This window comes from Crinia signifera, chromosome 6 (assembly GCF_055691185.1).
Source record: "Crinia signifera chromosome 6, ASM5569118v1, whole genome shotgun sequence".
In the NCBI taxonomy this organism is placed as follows: domain Eukaryota; kingdom Metazoa; phylum Chordata; class Amphibia; order Anura; family Myobatrachidae; genus Crinia; species Crinia signifera.
This window is the reverse complement of record NC_139222.1, coordinates 160,665,009-160,685,628: the sequence shown is the minus strand read 5'-3', so window position 1 is coordinate 160,685,628 and position 20,620 is coordinate 160,665,009. Positions and strand designations below refer to the sequence as shown.

The 20,620-nt window shown below is 45.3% G+C and overlaps 1 protein-coding gene across 2 annotated transcripts in view; it reads right to left on the bottom strand.

Moving 5' to 3' along the window:
• LOC146008483 (protein-glutamine gamma-glutamyltransferase 5-like) overlaps window positions 1-20,620 on the bottom strand; it is a 46,715-nt gene that overhangs the window by 1,929 nt on the left and 24,166 nt on the right. For both annotated transcript variants that reach the window (XM_083147822.1, XM_083147823.1), the window contains 2 exons: window positions 10,059-10,219; window positions 5,338-5,474 (listed from right to left, as the gene is read on the bottom strand). In XM_083147822.1, the coding sequence (XP_083003948.1) occupies window positions 5,338-5,474; window positions 10,059-10,219 (298 nt within the window). The remainder of the gene's footprint in view (window positions 1-5,337; window positions 5,475-10,058; window positions 10,220-20,620) is intronic.

The window sequence follows — 20,620 nt, the reverse complement described above, 5'->3', positions numbered from 1 at the left end:
ATCTTCCTAGATAGATAGTTTTCTTGGAAAGAAAACTACACACACACAGTTAGTTGCTGTTTGAACTTTGAACGGACAAGGATGGAAGTGAACACGCCGGGCTGAGAAAATTTGATTTTTTTATATTTTTTATTGAATTGTGTACCAGGACTTTAGGCTATGGCGAATGGATTTTGGATTAGGAGTATTATGATATAAAGAGTTACCTGTGAGATAAAGGAAAGATGTAGTCTAGCTTCAATAATTGTTAGCCAGGAATATAGTATTCCACTGTATGGGTAGCATGATGTGTTCAAATAGCGGTGGCTGGGTAGCGAGATAGGATTGCAGTTTGGTGTTTGAAAGGATCGGTCTGGGGATTCTAGACAATCTAGAGATTGATCATAGCATGTTTGTGACAATGGTGATTATTAAGATCTAGCACAGTGATATATGGCAGGTAGTTGAAGGTCTGTGTTGTGTTATGTGTGAGTATGAATGGATCCAGTGGCGTAACTATAGAGGGTGCAGGGGATGCAGCTGCTATGGGGCCCGGTCGCTTTGGGGGCCCGAGGCCCCAGCAAGCTATCCCCTGCATCCTCTAAAAATGTTTTTCTCATTTTTTATTTCTAATAATCACCTAGATTTACGTCGCGCACAGCCGCACTTACACGGAGGGAGAGGGGAGGAGGGAACCGTCTTCTGCTGCAGATTCTGTCAGTGTGTGTAGCTGAGCCTGGAGTAGCGGAGCCGGGGCTGCCACTGTATCAGTCAGTGTCCGTCATCCAAGCAGCCCTGGCTCCGCTACTGCAGGCTCAGCTACACTGACAGAATCTGCAGAAGACGCGGCTCCCTGCTCCTGCCTCCTTCCCCGTACACTGCCGTCACCGTGTAGCCAGCCCTGTGCATTACACAAAGCAGACGTTCTTGATGCTGCTTCCTCCTGTCTTCTACCTCCATGTAAGTACAATGCGGCTGTGTGGGACGTAAATCCGGGGATTATTACAAAGAAAAAGTGAGTAAAATATTTAATTAGAGGGTGCAGGGGATAGGCTGCTGGGGCCTCACCCCCCCCCCCCCCCCCAAGTCGCACCCTCTATTATTATGCAACTGCCCATCACTGCCGCTTTCACTACCCCAATAACTCCTATCATTACCCCATCACCGCTGCTATTACTGCCCCATCACTAGACCCGTCATTGCCACTATTACTATCCCCATCACTGTCACTATTACTACCCTCATCACTGCTGCTATTACTGCCCCTCACTGCCACTATTACTATCCCCCATAACTGCCGCTATTACTACCCCCATTACTGCCGCTATTACTACCCCCATCACTAGACCCGTCATTGCCACTATTACTATCCCCATCACTGCCACTATTACTACCCTCATCACTGCTGCTATTATTGCCCCATCACTGCCACTATTACTACCTTCATCACTGCTGCTATTACTGCCCCATCACTGCCACTATTACTACCCCCATCAGTGCCGCTATTACTACCCCCATCACTAGCCCCGTCACTGCCACTATTACTATTCCCATCACTGCCACTATTACTTGCCCCCATCACTGCCACTATTACTACCCCCATCACTGCCACTATTACTACCCCTGTTACTACAACCATCAATGCCCCTATTACTATTCCCCATCACAGTCACTATCACTACCTCCATCACTAACCCTATCACAGCCGTTGTCACTGCTGCCATCACTGCCACTATTACTACCCCCATTACTGTCACCATCACTACCCCTGTCACAACACCATCACTTCCACTATCACTGCTGCTATCATTGCCACCATCACTAACGCTGTCACAACACCATCACTACCACAATTACTTCCACTATCACTGCTGCTATCATTGCTACCATCACTACAGTACCTCTGTCACTGCCCCTATTACTATTGATATTATTGCCCCTATGTAGTGTGTAGTGTGTACACACAAATATAAATATTAGTACTGTATACATGACACCTCCATGTTCACCCTCCCCTGTCACGCCTCACCCCCTATATGCTGTTCTGACACCCATCACCTCAATCCCCACTCCTCCCCACTATCGCGAAGCACAAGGGGGCCCCATTCAGAATTTTGCTATGGGGCCCACAAAGGTCTAGTTACGCCTCTGAATGGATCCCAGCATGTTTGTGTATGACCATGTGTTTGGGGCCTTGAAGCAAAAGGTGTCTGGATTGGCTTTTGGCTGTTTTGTACTAGGTTGATTGTGTGAAAGCTTTGTGTAGTATCCAGTTAGAATATCTAGATAAACTGGCAGATAAAATCTGGTAAATGTAATAGTGTGATTTGCATGTGTTCGCCTCTATCATATATATAGGAGTACTGTACTATAACTGGACTCCCTAGCCATGGGATTGATTATAGTTATAAGCAAGGCCCAGAATGTATATTGACAGTTAGGTGCATCAGTCCAGGAATATATTATAACTCAATATTCAAATGGCATATGCTTTAGGCTTGATATGGTTGCTGAACGTGAGAGTTATATGCAGGATTGTGAGTATTGAATAATGGCGGTTAGTGGTAATTTGGTGTAATGTTGTGGACTTGGATTATTGAATGTGCAGCCAGTTAGTGGTATGGAAGTTGCTGGTGAATAACGTAGCGTAAGTCAGTGTAAGATAGAATGTTACAATGTGCTGTAGAATAGCGTAGTATGGAGAGTCAGAGTGATATGGTTTCTTCATGCAACCAGGAGGTTAGGCCATGATCTATTGTCAGCTTATTATACAAGATGGCTGACAACGTGTGCTTAACATTGTCTACCCCAAAATGGTGGACACCATGCTGCCTCTATTGTGAACTGGCCACAAGATGGCCGACATCAGATTCATTCATATTGCTGTATAGTCACGCCTCCAGCCCTGTACACACATACACACATATAACAACACTGAGCTTAAGGGGGAAATTTACTAAAGGAAATTTGTAAAAAATAGGTGTATTTGTATCCAGAAATACACTTATTTTTGACATTTGACATTTACTATCCCGAAAATACGGCAAATCGTATTGCCGTTTTTTCGGGATAGTAAATGTCAAAAATAAGTGTATTTCTGGATACAAATACACCTATTTTTTACAAATTTCATTTAGTAAATTTCCCCCTAAATGTATTAAGGATGCTGGTATTATAAATGTAATAATTGTAATATCTGTCTTATCATATTGTACAATCATTGATGCAGTTTTCATTTGTTTGCTTACATAAATAATGTTCATTGATCATATTTCTGGACATTTGCTTATTGACCACGTGCTGGCGCTGTAGCGGCAAATCCAGCTTGCATAGATTACGTATACTTTGCATTTATAAATAAATGGATTTCCATAACTTATATTTGCGAGCCCTGGAGAAATCATGTGACGGTCGTGAATGTGGAGGAGTGTACCTGAAGAGTCTGTTGAGACCGGCTGGCTGTTTTTCATTCAGCAAATTTTTTTTTTCCATCTTCGGGGATCCTTCCTATACGGAGTGGAGGGTACCCCAAGAGTCTCCAGACATCAGATTTTTGCTTTTTGTCTCCTTTTTTTTTTTTGATGGTAATTGTTTTATATATATATATATATATATATATATATATATATATATATATATATATATATATATATATATATATATATATATATATATATATTTTTTTTTTTACTGCTATCCATTTGCCTGACTGTAAATAAAATTATTTTTATGGTGAAGTGGATTCGACTATTTCCCTGATTCATCAAACAGGAGGGAACCGAATAAAGAAAACTTTTGATGTACAAAGGGTTCATACCCTAGTGTCAATAATAAGGGGCGCCCTGAGAGGAGTCCATTCTTCTAAGCTTGCATATGTTGAAATTCGTGGGACATATGGTTTAACAGCGACAAAGAAACCCTTATGTGAATATAGGGCTTCTGATTCAGGTCAGTAAGCTTGTGAATATATTGCATGAGGACACCGTTATATATCCATACTGAAGGTGGCTTGGTTCATGGGGATAAGAGATAAAGATACCTTTATGTGCACATAGGGGTTGCACCCCAGGTCAGTCACCAGCATTGTGATATATAAAGGTGGATCAAAGCACAGACATCATTTGAAGGCCATTCCAAGGATTTGGGACCTCAAACAGTTCACATCATTTACATCCTGGGGAAACAGCGCCTGTGACCACCATTTGTGTTTTTGTTGTTTGTGTGGAGATGTGGTAGTCTTCTGGTCAGTCATAGGTGGCAGTTTTTTGGGGTGCAGTCAGTATTCTATACTCTTTTCCTTTGTGACCATTGAATGATTTTTCCATCTGCGGGCACATGCAAGGGGATGTGTCTTCATGACATACCCCTTCACATTATTGATTGCGAGGAGATATAACCGCGTGGGGGTGTTAGACGATTTGCCGGGGTGGCACAACAACTGCTTGGTAAGCTGCAAGCTTTGCAGCTTTCCAAGCAGATCAGAATGAGGGCCTATATCGGCTACTACAGTAAATGCTAAAGTGATACTTCAAAAGCATTTCTAGCTGCTTTTTTACTGTTTGTTTTCCACTCATTTTAATTGACCTTTATTTAAGCAGCTAAAATCCCAAAGCCTTAATCCAGAAAGTGTTGATTTTGAAAAGCCACCACTAATTAACCCTTTGAGTGCCAAGGGAATTTGTCAAAATAGGGGTGAAAATTGCCAAACAAACATTTTTATTCATCATAATGACCTATAATCTTTTTTTTTTTTACAAAACATTTTTTATTTGAATTTATATACCAAATGTGAGCGACACTGGCATTTTTAGGGGATATTTTGAACATCTCTCACAGAGATGTTGGCACACAAAGGGTTATACTTGTTAGATATCAGGACAACCCAAAGCTTATGGAGGTACTATAAATTCCAAAATATATAGTTTTTAATAGCATCATACAGTATCTGACATCTTTAGTATTTCTATCAAATTTTTGGAGAGCTGATATTCCATTATGTCCAAGATTAGAATAACAGTGACAATAACAAGCTTCTACAATATTCATGACCTGTATGCTAGATGCCTATGAGGTAATGTCCGGCATTCAATTGGCATGCATTTGCGCTAACACTCTATACAGTGTAAAAAATCTGGAATAAAATGGATTCCACAATCTGAATCAAAGTATCAATAAATCATGAATTTTCAAAGTTAAAAATAAAAATAAATTGATAGGTCTCTTTATTAATTTTAATAATCATATTATATACAGTTTGAATTGGATGTTGTATTCCTCAAACTGTTTTGCATCCGGATTCCTTATTTCATCTAACCTAATCCATATATATAACGATTCTACTGTAAAGACAATACTTACTGTACTGTGATAGGGCCACCTGGGAAAAGCCCTGATCCTTCTGCAGTCATGACACATCTGCTGAGAACCTCATTGAGAGGGTTGAAGAAGGACAAGATGACACTAAGAGGTTGGTTGAGTTTTGGTAATCCATAAATCTAAAAGTCATAAAAAAAGAATTCAAATGACCATTGTGTTTTCTGCTCTGTTCCCTCTATTCTCTGCTGAATTGCGGTCAGTACAAGCATCTCCATTTGCCACTGACAAGCCATGTATCTACACAGGTTGCATTGTCACATACAGAAAGTTTATTTGCCACAATTCTTAGGTCTCAATTTATTTTCATGAGACTATAACATATTATTTCTCCAGCCATATCCAGATGAAGGGGGAAGAGCATAAGTGATACTGTACCCTGGGCTCCACTCTGTCAAAAGGGCCTCCTGGCTGAAGCACACTGACATCACTAGCTCTCCCTCTTGTGCAGTAACAGAACCAGGAAGCTCGAACGTGAGCGGGCACACGGCTGTTGTAATAGTTATCATTACTGCCTCACAGCGCTGATGTCATGAGTTCGATTCCCACCATGGCCCTAACTGTGCAGAGTTTTTATATTCTCCCTGTACTTGTGTGGGTTTCCTCCAGGTACTACGGTTTCCTCCCACAATCCAAAAATAAACTGGTAGGTTATTTGGCTCCAAAATTAACTCTAGAATGAATGTGTGTGCGTGTACATGTGATAGGGAATATAGATTGTAAGCTCCACTGGGGCAGGGACTGATGTGAGTGTTCAACTATTCTCTGTAAAGCGCTGCAGAATATGTGTGCGCAATATAAGAAACTGTTATTATTATTATTATTATTAATAATAATAATAATAATAATAATGTGAGCAAGACAGTAGGCAATGCAGGCAGAGACACATGATTATCAGGTTTCATTAGCTACTGACAGAGCTTCCTGACCAGAGGAGACATAGGAGGAAGCAGACAGCTGTAAATGACCCAGGGATTCGAGCTTCTCCTCTTCCTTGCACCTGGATGTGTGGATCCTGTGCAACCTGTTATCTAATGAGATCATTTGGGTCTTGAGAAACAGATTGTTCTATCCCAGTTTGAAGCAGTACAGAGACTGTTGCTTTTATTGCATGTTACAAGATAGATGCTATTTTTCTATGTGTATTTTAAGGTTGGCAAGGATCTAATCAGGGGAAGGAGCAACCATCCAGGTTAAGTAACATTCCTCACTATTTTTGCACAGCATACTGCTTACTTACTGAGCTTGGAATGTCAGAGTGCAAGCAAGTTCCTATATTATATACATTACTAAAATAGTTTTACAAATTGGGATTGGAGGGGAGGGGGGATTGAGGTCGTGTTATTGATCATCTTTGTTATTGACAATACACACCCCTTATCAAGACCCTGTACACGCCTATGGCAGCAATATATTTAGTATGAAAATCAGACCTGATATACAGTAGGCAGCTATTCTGCCCTCTGGTGGTCAATGTCCTAGTGATATTAGAAGAATTCACTTATTGCGTAGCACTTTGGTATTTGAAACACATTTTATGAGTAAGTTACTGACACTTTGGATCATCATCTCTCCTGTATTACCTAGTAATTGTTCACCCACTGTCTAGCCAAATAAATTTGTCAATCTTGATAATCAGTTTGAAGAATGTTGCTTATCCTCTCCACACCTAATTGGCACACATGTTAATTGTTAACGCCAAAAAAGATAAGAACAGAACATAGGTGTGGTGACAGCTACCACAGATAATAATCACAAGACAATGTAATCGGGCCCATACATCTGCTGTGGATTATTCAAAGTCCGAATACTTCCCATGCTGGGAACTAGGAAAACCGAACATTAGAAATCCCTGATTTGATTATTTTGAATATAAAGAATAAGAATCGATGAACCTGTGATTCTTAACATTTTGCATGTCTCTGTTTCCCTGTAGTCCCGTGTGTGGACCGCACTCACACTCAATTTTAATAGTGCGGGGTGCCAGACAAAGGATCCACGTGGTATTCGTGTGTCCAATTACAGTCCAGGGTGTATCCACACCTATTGTGGTGTGGAATGTCAGGCACTCGCCTAATAAAAAGTCCAGAAGAATTCATAAAATCCAAATGGTGATTTTTTTATTTTTAAATTTTTTCAATCAGTCAGCCTTTTTCAAGGAGCTTTTTGAGCAAAGATAATCACTATCAACGGTGGTGGGGAGGGAAAACCCCGTGGTGACTGCAGCAGCTGCAGTCACCACGGGGTTTTCCCTCCCCACCACCGTTGATAGTGATTATCTTTGCTCAAAAAGCTCCTTGAAAAAGGTCTGTTTTTGTAGGACCAAAACGTTGGGGCATATCCTATAACTACCTGTGGTACTACCTACCTGACTGACTGAAAAAATTGAAAAATAAAAAATCACCATTTGGATTTTATGAATTATTCTGGACTTTTTATTAGGCGAGTGCATTGGACTATATATGTATATATATATACAGAAGAACGGTACCCAGCGCATTAAGTCCAATGTCTTTTAAGCATGTAACAATGTCCAATAAGTCCCACAATGTGTGCTGCTCTACTTGTAGGATCCACCACGAATCCACAGAGGTATGCTTGCAAAGAGAAGGTAAATGAAGCGCACAATCAGTAATATGACATAATATAACACAATTATACGTCAGGGAATGAAGTCCGAACCTGTGACGAAACGCGTTGGGCGTGGCTTCCAGTGATCCCGACGCTGTGGCGTCTTTGTAGTCCATGTCGATCTGAAGGAGTGGATCCGAGTGAGCGGTTGTTTGACGAGGTTCCTGCCGGCGACTGATCACCGCCTACGGCTGTTTTCATTCTTACCTTCCTGCCGCACTGCCCGACTACTCCCTGGCAAGCATTGCTGTTTTTACCCTTAATGTACGTCAGTATTTTATAAGTAAAATTGTGTTATATTATACCATATTACTGATTGTGCGCTTCATTTTGTGCGCTTCATTTACCTTCTCTTTGTGTGTGTGTGTGTGTGTGTGTGTGTGTATATATATATATATATATATATATATATATATATATATATATATATATATATATATATATATATATATATATATATATATATATATATATATATATATATAGTCCGTATAAGGGATAATTAATCCACGATAAGCACTCACCAGTAAAAACATCAAACTTTTAATTATGTACTTGTTACAACTAAGAAAGACGTTTCAGGAATTTCAAGAACTGTGCAGTATTGGAGCTGTCTTGAAAAAGGCCCTCTAGTGGCCGAAACATCGAACTACAGGATCTGTGGATCCTTGAAGTAAGATTTCTATGTTGTAACAAGTACAAAATTAAAAGTTTGATGTTTTTACTGGTGAGTGCTTATCGTGGATTAATTATCCCATATACGGACTATTATTGGGACACATTGACTGTCACTTTAGTTAAGCACCCCAATTGATGACTTGGGCTGGCTGTGAGTGCGGATTCTCCCCCCCCCAATAAATAAATATATATATCGGCTGCTCGGCACTCAGGAAACTCTGGGTATTGGTATCAGCTTGCTGGGTGCCCTCTCCAAGTCTGGGTGTAGATATGTTTGGTGTGCGGGGTAGCACTCTCGGACCTTCAGTTGCTAGAGGTATCAAATAATATGCCTCTCAGCCAGGTACTGTAGCTCAACTTTTCCGCTGCACTGTATCCGATCAGTGTATGAAAACATGGCGGATTCCACATCCTAATAAGACATGAAAGTACTGCTACATTATCATCATTGCTGCTACCAGACCGCTCTGCAGTCTCTGCCCCCACCCACCTGACACCTAAAACAAAGCCTGCACATCTACTTCTCCCTTCAAATCAATACATGAGATGCCATTTGAAAGATGGCCACCTAGTACCTTTAAAATCTCATTTACAGGGAAAAAAAAAACATATTTGTATGCACATGCAGTTACAATTCTCTAGGCTACAGAGCTGCTAATGTTAGCAAGTGAATGAAAAGAGACATCCAGAAGAGCTTTTGCAAACTCAATTGCAACTGCCTTGATGCCATATTAACTGTCTGTAATCGTCCTGGATCACCAATCTAAGTCACCCATGCAAGTGCCCCTGGCACACCAGGGAGCCACCGCACACAGTTTGGAAACCTCTGCTCGTACATATTTGCAGCCTATATGCAAAAAAGCTGAACCTAAGGGTTTGTCTATGGCTACACAGACTGGGCACAGTGCTAGTTGTGGAGTTGCCATGTTTTTGCATGTACTAGCTTGTAAATATGTGCAGATATGCACCCCCCAAAATTCCATGACACACCTGTATTTTTCATCCACTTACTGTTAACACCTTCATTGGTCACTGTATGTCAATCACCATGAAATCCTCATTGTGAGTGGAACCTTGGTGCATGTGCATTGTGATTGCACACAACACACAAACAATAATTAGGCCCAATGTGTAGCTGCACATTGGCTGGACACAACCAACTGTATGACCTAACTTGTAGGAATAATACCAACGTGTGGATTCCCAGATCTCAAAGGCGTATCTACCATAGGTGAAAATGGAGCAGCTGCTATGGGGCCCAGAGCTGAAATGGGCCCATCTTTATTGTGTAAGTTATATGTGCTATATACATTTATCATTATACAGTAAGTTGGCACATAGGGGCCCTTACAGAATGTTGCCATGGGGCAACCTCTTCCAGTTATCGTAATACATACCTGGATATCTACACCAGGGACTTCAAATATGATGTTCTTAGACGCTAATTTAAGTTTCTTGCTCTGTCGATCTATAGCAAGTGCAGTTACTTTGATGTTATTCCCGGGGCGTAGAAATCTCTCATAATTATACGGCTGAATGTGAAAACTTGTCTCTAAATCTAGAAAAAAAACATAAATCACTGAAAGAAAAACAATTATTGCAATAAAACAAATAATGCTACTTTATAAAGGGTCGGAATTTCCAGATACAACGGAGTCACTTGCCACCAGGCTCCAGCCCTAAAGGGGGCACCTCCTCCCCATTCTCACTGACCCATTTAGAGTTGCCCAATTGTACCCAGATGATGCACACCCCCTCCTTCGACTCCCCCGTGCCTCAACATTCGGTGGCCAGTCCAGAGCACATATGCACTGTGCTGGGTCCCCGCTCATTAGATATGTACGTAACCAGACCATCTCAGTGCTCACTGATGCCTAGTTCACCTGTAAGCTCAGCCAGCGGCGCCCATAGTCCATCACCTCGCCCCTTCTTGGGGGGGAGCGCCTGAATTTTTTTGTCAGGGGGGTGAAAAATGTCTTGCTACGCCACTGTCCTCCTCTATCTCTAACCCCTTCTCTTTCTCTCTCTCTCACCCACTCCTTGAATCTGTCTTATTCACCCCCTCTCCCTATCCCTGGACTCTGACACTGGGCGGTATTCAATGAGCCAGAATCGCCAAGTTTTATGGCGATTCTGTGTTTTTTTCGTGTCTGACGGTGATTTTTGGAGCTCCTAATGCGAATCACCCTATTCAATGACCTATAATCGCCGATAAGGACCGGTGAATGAAGCACCAATCGCCAAATGTTATTCTCTACAAATCGCCGTTTTTAGTCTATAGGATTTTGCATGGGGAATCGACGGTAGTCGAGGGGAATCGCCAAAAGTGTATTCAATGAGAAGTTGGCGATTCCTTTTTCTTGTTACATATCGCCGTTCCTCACCGAGTGTCCCTCGTCATCTTTTTCTGGTGAACTTTTATAGGAACATGTCAAATAATTGGTTTTAAGTGTTCTATTTAACTGTGCAAGTGTAATGTATTATTATTTGCTGCCCTTGTGTGATGTGATGGTCGTAGAAGTGCTATACAAATATATATTTAATTTTTTGAGGTATTTTTTTTTTCTCCCACAAAGCACTGTTCTTACCCATGGTGCACCTCACTTACCCATGATTCTCCTCCCCACCTCACTCCTTCGTTTGGCCTTTGTGCAGATTACCCAGATTTTGCCGTCTGCTGTATTGGAAGCGTTTATTCAGGGTAATTTGCATTTGTCTTGCATTTCACTGCAATTTTTTAAACACTGACGACATTAATGAAGCTGTTTAGGGAAACGCAGGGTTGGCTGAGAATCGCCGTTAGGGCCGGCGATTCTCAGCCACGTTGAATAGGGTGACTCGGCGACTCCACACGAATCCCCATGCATGGCGATTGGCAGCAAAAAAACGGCGATTGGCTGGCGAATGAAAAAACTGAATCGTTGTGACCAACGATTCAGCTCATTGAATACCGCCCACTGTCTTTTCCCCCTCTCTCTCTAACCCTACATTTCTCTATCCCTGACACTCTCTCTCCCTCTATATCCTCTCTCACTCCTGTTTCTCTATTCCTGACACCATCTCTCTCTTTCACCTCTGTCTCTCTATCGTTGACACCATCCCTCTCTCACACGCCTCTCTATCCCTGACTCCATCTCTGTCACCCCCTCTCTCTAACCTCTTTATACCTGATACCATCTCTTTCACCCTGTCTCTCTATTTCTGACATTGTCTCTCTCATCCCCTCTTTCTATCTGACACCATCTTTCACCTGCTCTATTTATTCCTGACATCATCTCTTTCTCACCCTTCTCTCTATCCCTGAAATTGTCTCTCTCATGCCCTCTCTCTATCCTTGACACCTTCACACTCATACACTCTCTCTATCCCTGACATCCTCTCTCTCCCCCTCTCTCTTTCCCTGACACTCCCTATCTCCCACCTCCCTCTCTCGATATCCCTGACACCTCTCTCACACACACCCCCTCTCTCTGTCTCTGACTCCATTTCTTTTACCCACCTATCCATCTCTGAAACTGTCTCTCTCACCCACTCCTCTCTCTATCCCTGACAAAATCTCTCTCTCATTCCCATCTTTCTATTCCTGACACGTCTCTCTCACCCCTCTCTATTTCTGCCACCATCTTTCTCACCCCCCTCTCTCTTTCCGTGACACTTTCTCTTACTTACTCTCTTTATCTGACACTGTCTCTTTCTCACCCACATCTCTCTATATTGCTGACAACATCTTGTTCACCCCACTTCTCTGTTCCCTTTCACCCCCTTTCCCTATATCTCCATCACCCCCTCTCTCTATCCTTGACACATCTCTCTCACCTATCTTGCTATTTCTTACACCCCTCTCTCTCTCTATCCCTGACACTGTCTCTCACTCCTCTGTCTCTTTGCCTGACATCCCACCTTTCTCTCACATCCCCTCTCTCTATCCCTGACTATTGTCTATCTCTGTCCACCCTTTCTCTCACACCCCCTCTCTCATATGGGTGTGGTATGAGTCACCGACAGTCATTATCCCGATGTCGGGATCCCAACTGCCTGGCCTCAGACAGCGTGGCCAGTGCAACAAAGCCCCTTGCGGGCTCGCTGCGCTCGCCACGCTGCGGGCACGGTGGCGAGCTACGCTCACCACCTATTCTATTCTCCCTCTATGGGGGTCATGGACCCCCACGAGGGAAAATAGCCGCCGGCCGTCGGTGTTTTAACAGTAGGGATCCCGACGTCGGGTTAATGACTGTCGGGATCCCGACTGTCGGGACCCCGTCCGGCACCCCTCTCATATCCCTCTTTCTCTATCTCTGACTCTCTGTCTTCCCATTCTCACCCCCTCTTTCTCTATCCCTGACACCTTCTCTTTCCCATATCTTTATCTCATGTTTTCCTTCTTTATCCCTGACACTCTCTCTTCACTCTCTCACTCCTGTCTCTTTATCCCTGACACCATCTCTCTCATCCACTCTCTCTATCCTTGACACTGTCTCTCTTTCCCTCCTCTGTCTTCCCTTTCTCTCTAACCCTGCCTCTCTCTATCCCTGTCACTTTCTACATCTCTCTTTCCTCTCTCTATCCCTGACACTGTATTCCTGACATTCTATCCCTGACACCTTCTCTCTCTCAGACTCCTCTATCCCTGGCACCTTCTCTCTATCCCTGACACCCTTTATTTCCACCTCTCTCTTTTCCTGGCACCCCCTAGCTTCCACCTCCCCCACTCGATATCCCTGATACCATCTCTTTCTCAATCACCTCTCCATCTCTAACACAGGGGGAGATTCTCTAAACTAAAAATGCGGTAAAAACCCTGTTATCGGGTTTTTACCGCATTTTGGGATGCTCTAAGCATTCCCCGCCGGGTTATCGAAACATCTGGCGATGCCCCATAGAAGCCTATGGGCTTCTAACGTGACCCACAGCCGCCCTGCACTGACCCACCACCGCCCCGCACTGACCCCCACCCTGTGGCACACTTTCACCCCTTTCTCTCTTTCTCTGACACCCTCTCTCTCACCCATTCTCTCTACCCCAAAACCCTCTTTCCCTCCCCTTTTTTCTCTATCTCTCATCCCCTCTCTCTTTCACCCCTTTTCTCTCTCTGAACCTCTCTTGCACCACCTCTCTCTATCCCTGACACCCTTTCTCTCACCCCCTTCTCACACCCCCTCTCTCTTTATCTCTAACACCATCGCTCTCACCCTCTTCTCTCTCTTCCCTCTTCCTCTCTCTATCCCTGACACACTCTCACTCTTCCCCCTCTCTTCCCTCCGGGCCATGCCTCCTTTCTAAATTTGATTTCATACCTACCAGATAAATAAATGTGTTGGTCATTGCAGCCTATTTTATAGCATTGTAAATCACATTTCCTGGGAAATCTGTTAGTATATGTTTTATATTTGTAGCACTCACACATATAAATAATATATATTGCTACTGCATAATATGCCCATGTTATAGAGCAGGGGTGTCAAACTCAAATTCATCGGGGGCCGCATCAGCAGTTTGGTCACCCTCAAAGGGCCGGTTGTATCTGTAGGTCCCCCTGTATAATTATAATGCCATGACACCACATGCTGCTCCCCCTGTATAATATAAAATGAATGCCATGACACCACAGGCTGCTCCCCCTGTATAATAATAGGTACTCTTTACCTAGCACGGCGCCCACGATCTTGATCGTGGGCATCGTGAGGTAAAAAATCGTGTCGGTCGCGTCGTATGCGGGCTAAAGATGCCCGCACGCGACGCGATGTCCACGATTTCCCATTGAAAACCATGTTAAACATGGACATCGTGTCGGTCGCGTCGCGGCCGGCCATAAATGTGCACACGATGGCCGCGACGCGATGCCCACGATTTGCCATAGGAATCAATGTTAAAAGGCCCGATGGACACGATTTTCATGTTAAATGGCTGAATGGACCCGATTTTACCATAGGAAACAATGTTAAATGGGCCTTAGAGCCCAAATACTTACCCTGAACTCTGAAATGGCCCACCCAATTGTTTACGCCACCCCACGATCAACGTCAACCCGAAGCGTGGCGAGCGGCGGCGGTACGCGTCCTCCGACTTTTTCATACCCCCACTATCCACGTCGGCGTGGAGTTGAGAATAGAATAGTGTGGCGAGCGTAGCGAGCCACCGAGCCCGAAGCGTGGCGAGCGGACGCGTATACCTTCACAGCTATACGCGTCCCCTCGCGGGCTTCACAGGTGTCTGTGGCGACGCGGACACCTGTGAAGCCCGCGAGGGGACGCGTTTACCTGTGAAGGTATCCGCGTCCCCTCGCGGGGGCTCGCTGCGCTCGCCACGCTTCGGGCTCGGTGGCTCGCTACGCTCGCCACACTATTCTATTCTCAACTCCACGCCGACGTGGATAGTGGGGGTATGAAAAGGTCGGAGGACGCGTACCGCCGCCCCTCGCGGGCTCGCTGCGCTCGCCACGCTTCGGGTTGACGTTAATCGTGGGGTGGCGTCAACAATTGGGGGGGCCATTTCAGAGTTCAGGGTAAGTATTTGGGCTCTAAGGCCCATTTAACATTGTTTCCTATGGTAAAATCGGGTCCATTCAGCCATTTAACATGAAAATCGTGTCCATCGGGCCTTTTAACATTGATTCCTATGGCAAATCGTGGGCATCGCGTCGCGGCCATCGTGTGCACATTTATGGCCGGCCGCGACGCGACCGACACGATGTACATGTTTAACATGGTTTTCAATGGGAAATCGCGGGCATCGCGTCGGTCGCGTCGCGGCCAGACATAAATGTACCCGCGATGCCCGCGATGGGCGCCGTGCTAGGTAAAGAGTACCTAATAATAATGCCATGACACCACAGACTGCTCCCCCTGTATAATATAATAAAAGTAATGCCATGACACATAAATGATTATACAGGAGGAGCAGCCTGTGGTGTCATGGCATTATTATTATTATACACGGGGACACCTCAGGAAACAGCAGATATATATTTTTTTATTGTGAGTGTGATCCTCATCCTCACTTACTGTTTCGCCGTCTGTCCTGCAGCTGCTGCGGCTTCCAGCTTTTCTTCACTGCTTGCTGCGGCCACACTGTCCCCGACTCCCGGTCCAGCTTCCCTGCCTGCTCCTACTTCTCTACAGACGCATGGGCGGGCGGCGTCATTGTCATGACGTTCCCACCCAGTGTCTGTCACTACCGGGCATCAGAGGGAACAGGCGGCCGGGCCCTCCTCCACGTAGCCGTGGAGGCCGGCGGCCATGTTTCTGTAGCCGCATACATATGTGCCTACAGGAACATGGCCGCCGACAGTGGAGGAACAGGTAAGGCGGCCGCGGTGGGGTGGGTGAGAGGAGGTGGCCTAGGCAGGAGCTGGGACACACTGCCCTGCGTGCTATCTCCTCGCGCGGGCCACATGACGAGGTCTGGCGGGCCGGATTTGGCCCGCGGGCCTTGTGTTTGACACCCGTGTTATAGAGAAACAGATACTTTGTTCCTTTATAATTGTCTGCCGTCAAATCAGACAGATTTCTGGAAGTTAAGATTTTGATCAGAGAGCTCCCCCTGCTGTCCAGTTGAATGTACTTCTTCTGCTGTTAACATATAAAACTATCAACCTGGCCCTGCTTCACATGGGTTCATGGATGAGTGCCGTGTTCCTCCCCACTTTATATAATGTAGCATGAGCTGAGCCGCGAGCTTGTGTGACACACTTCTATGTTTTATTGCTCGGCTCCCATATGGGATAGGCCAATGCTTAATATACCTAAACCTTTGTTGAGAACTGCACTCCATAGTAGTGAAAACTGCACAAAAATCTGTGCAACGGTTTTCGAGATTAGCATGTTCAGACAAACACACAGACAAACGTGCTTCTAGGACTTTCTTTTATACTATGTATAGGGGGTGCACATGGTGTGATTCCTTTTCTATTCAATCCTGATTTGATCGGGATCAAATTGGGATTGAATCGAATGGCTGCAGTGTACCCATTCGATTCTGACTATATAGTACAGATATGTAATAGATCTACTGTACTATATGGTCTTGCCTGCACAGTCTATTTTTTATTCAGTATAGACTGAACGGGATCACGCATCTGGATTGAATGTGCCTGAAACTCGTTTGATTTTTATTCGATTTCGATAAAATTTTGCTTATATAAGCAAAATCGAATAGAAAAATAGACTAAATCGAACCACTTGTACCCATAATCCCCAGACATTCTCTGAGAGTTATCTTTTTTTTCAATGACTATGCCTTTTTTCTGTATCTGTAGCATTTTGCTGCTTTTGGAAGTTTGGAATTTGTTCATTATATTGGGGATTTTGTATTTTTTGGTATTTTTTGCATTGTGTAAAGTTTTTTTGTAGAAGTGACATCATGAACCCAATCACTGAAGGTGCCCATACACAGAGTGATATTCCCATGGGATGCAACGCACGCTCCCACGCACGCTCCCACGCACATCACATCGCACATCACATTGCACAGCACAAAAAGTATCAGAATCAGCTTTATTGGCCAGGTATACGAGTGTATATTAGGATTTAGATTTGGATTGCTGTGCAACAGCTGGTAAGGTAACAGTTCAGCAGTGACAGTACAGATATACAGTACATAACACATACAGGTATATGCTACATGTACCCTAGGGATTATAGAGGCAGGGAACTTCTACTTGCTGGGCATCACAGTGCCTGGGCAGCCATCAGCGGCGCTACTATTTGTTGCAACAGCCAGGCAGGTAACAATACAAGCAGAGACAGTACAGTTATCACTCAGGGAACACATACCTGCCGAGATGCACAGCGCCTAGGTAACCATCAGTGGCGCCACTGGTCGTAGCAGCAGCCAGGTAGGTAACAGATAAGCAGAGACAGTATAGATATAGATTGCTGTGCAATGTAAAAGACAGGGGTGACACGGGGTTACATATGGCTGAGTGCACAGTTCCTAGGCAGCCATTTGCGGCACCATCTTGATCATGCTACTCACAGCAGCAGAAGGGCTCAACAGGCCAACTTCCCTACAGCACACAGAAGGATGGATCCTAAGGCTGTAGGGGGGCAGTGTGTCATGACCCTGGCTGGAGCTGCAGCTGGGGGTGGCAGTGTGCAGGGAGAAGGGGGGTAGTCAGAAAGAGTCAGTGAGGCTGGGTGCCAGGAGTTGGAGCATGCAGAGCCATACCTGCTGTCCCATGGGCTCCCTCGGCAGGGCACACTGGGTGTTCGCGGCTGGGGGTGGGGTCCTGCTGTCATGGGGGGCACCGCACCATGTCTCTGGGGGCTGCGGCCTGTGCTGGGGGGCAATCCACCTCCCTCCTCCATCTCACCCCTCCTCTGGCTGCATTCCTCTGGGCCGATTGGGTGGGGGCAGCATCCTGCCGTTGGTGCTGGGGGGGCACTGCCTTGTCCTGTGCCAGGGGGCCGCAGCTGCATCCTCGCTGGTGGCTGCAACCTCGCTGGTGGCTGCAACTGCATCCTCACTGGGGGCTGCAGCCACATCTTGCACCAGGTGCCATGGCTGGGGGCCTCCAACCTCCCGACCTCATCTCCTGCAGCTCTCTCTGGCTCCGCCTCTCCAGTTCTCTGGGGGGCCAGGCATGGGGACTCCAGGGAATGAAAGCATGCGACCATTCCCAGCCTCCAATGGAAGTATGTGTAGCCAATGCTGTTTGTGCTAGATCGCATCGCATCTAGTAGAAAAAGCACGCTGCTGTAGCACATCACACGTCAAGCACAAAAGTATGGAACATATTGCTCCATGTATGGGCACCTTTAGGTCGACATCGCAGACCATTTGTCATCCATCTGTGACATTTCTACAAAATCGAATGCCTAAGACATCGGCTAATATGAATCCTGAGAGTATGACAGGTTGGTGTTCTCCATTTGTATTGTTGGGCCATTTATACACTGATTGTAGGGCACATTTGGGAGATTATTCTGGTCCGCAACCCACCCCCCCCATGCTTACACACAGTGGATCGAAGTTTGTCATCTGCACATATGCATTTCTGTAAGTTCACCATCCCATTCACACCCAATAGTGAAGGCAGGTGGTGCGGGGCGGCTAGACGGATAGACGCACCCATGGGAATGCCCAGATTCTCATGGGTGTTCACATGAAAATGCTGGGTGTCCCTATGGAAATGCGGCAGTGATGCGGCTGTCGGGGGCAGACAGCTGACATCACCGGATGTTAGCTGCCTGCCCAGTCCTTGCACAGGGCCCATGTAAAGTTATGACACTTGAGAGTATCTTAGTTTTGTTTGCACATTCCACTTAATTCGATGGTATGCGACCATCAAATGATATGGTACTCGCCCAGTAGGCTGTGAATAGATGTTTATTCAAAACATCCATTTGCAGTCGTGTGGGTGAATTTGCAGTGCGATACGGCTCCCAACAAAATTCACCCTAAAATGTCCGTGTGTGCATGTACAAGTGGTAGGGAATATAGATCGTAAGCTCCACTGGGGCAAGGACTGATGTGAATGTTCACATATTCTCTGTAAAGCGCTGCTGAATATGTGTGTGCTATATAAGAAACTGTTAATAAATATAAATAAATAATACCATGTGTCTCCTATTATTGTAAAATTATCGACAGTGCGTCATGCTTGGGGTACCTTGTGGATCTGCCTGAGGCCTGGAGAGTAGAGTGTCACGGTCAGGAGGAGACTGAAGTGTAGCAGGTTTGATATGAGTCTCTCTCATAGAAGAAGCACCGGAAGATAAGGCCAGCTTGGGAAGCTGCGGAGCAGAGAACCCAGCAGGACAACTGGGCAACGGGGATAGAGTTCACAGACAACGAGGATGATAAGTCCAGGAATCTTTACCAGGTGACTGGGCTGGATCGTGAAGAAGAAGAAGACTTGTCTGGGGATTTTGACAAGATGACTGGACCGGATCGTGAAGAAGATGAAGACTTGTCCGGAAACCTTTACCAGATGACTGGACCAAATCATGAAGAAGATGAAGACTTGTCCAGGAACCTTTACCAGATGACTGGACCGGATTGTGAAGAAGATGAAGACTTGTCCGGGACCTTTACCAGATGACTGGACCAGATCATGAAGAAGAAGAATACGAATCTGGGAACCTGCACCAGATGACTGTCAGCAGGCACAGATGACTGTCAGCAGGCACAGATGACTGACAGCGGGTACTGATGGCTGGCAGCAGGTACTGATGGCTGGCAGCAGATGCAGATGGCTGGCAGCGGGTACAGATGGTCGCCCCAGGTCCCTCACACATCAGCCCCCCCCACTGGCACTGCTGTGGTGGTAGTGGGTGGGCTGCATGAAGCGGGGTCGGGCAGTGCGGGGCAAAGGGTGAACCCTGCGGCGGCTGGGCAGTCAGTGGTGGGGTCCCTGCAGCGGATGGGAAGTCAGTGGCGGGGTTGCTGCGGCGGATGGGAAGTCTCCCCGCTGCAGATGGGAAGTCAGTGGCGGGGTCCCTGTGGCAGATGAAAACTAGTAGCGGTACTGGCAGCCAAAGCCAAATCTTTCTCAAATGGAATAAACTATGTGCGCTGCAGGTGGGGCAAATGTAACATGCAGACAGAGCTAGATTTGGGTTGGCAGTGTATCCCATCTGAAATCTTAATTTACAGTGTAAAAATAAAGCAGCCAGTATTTACACATTTTCCTCACTTGCAGTGCAGTTTTGTCCATTTGAGAAAGATTTGGCCTTTGCAATAAACTCTGTATCAGGCCCTATGAGAGGTATAAATGACTAGCTAAATTTACCCTGAAAATGAAATGTAGTAACACTGTTTTGTGTTTTCAAAACTGTTGCAGTATTTTCAAAACTACATATGTGCAAGATGATGGCAAAATAGCTGCCACACAATTTCTCTTTTCATTTCTGGTGCTACTGCCATCGTTGCAGCCTCTAGAGGGGTAAGTATTCAAGAAATAGGTGCAGCATGTGCAGACTCAGGAACCTGTGTGCACCGCAGACACTATACCCATTAT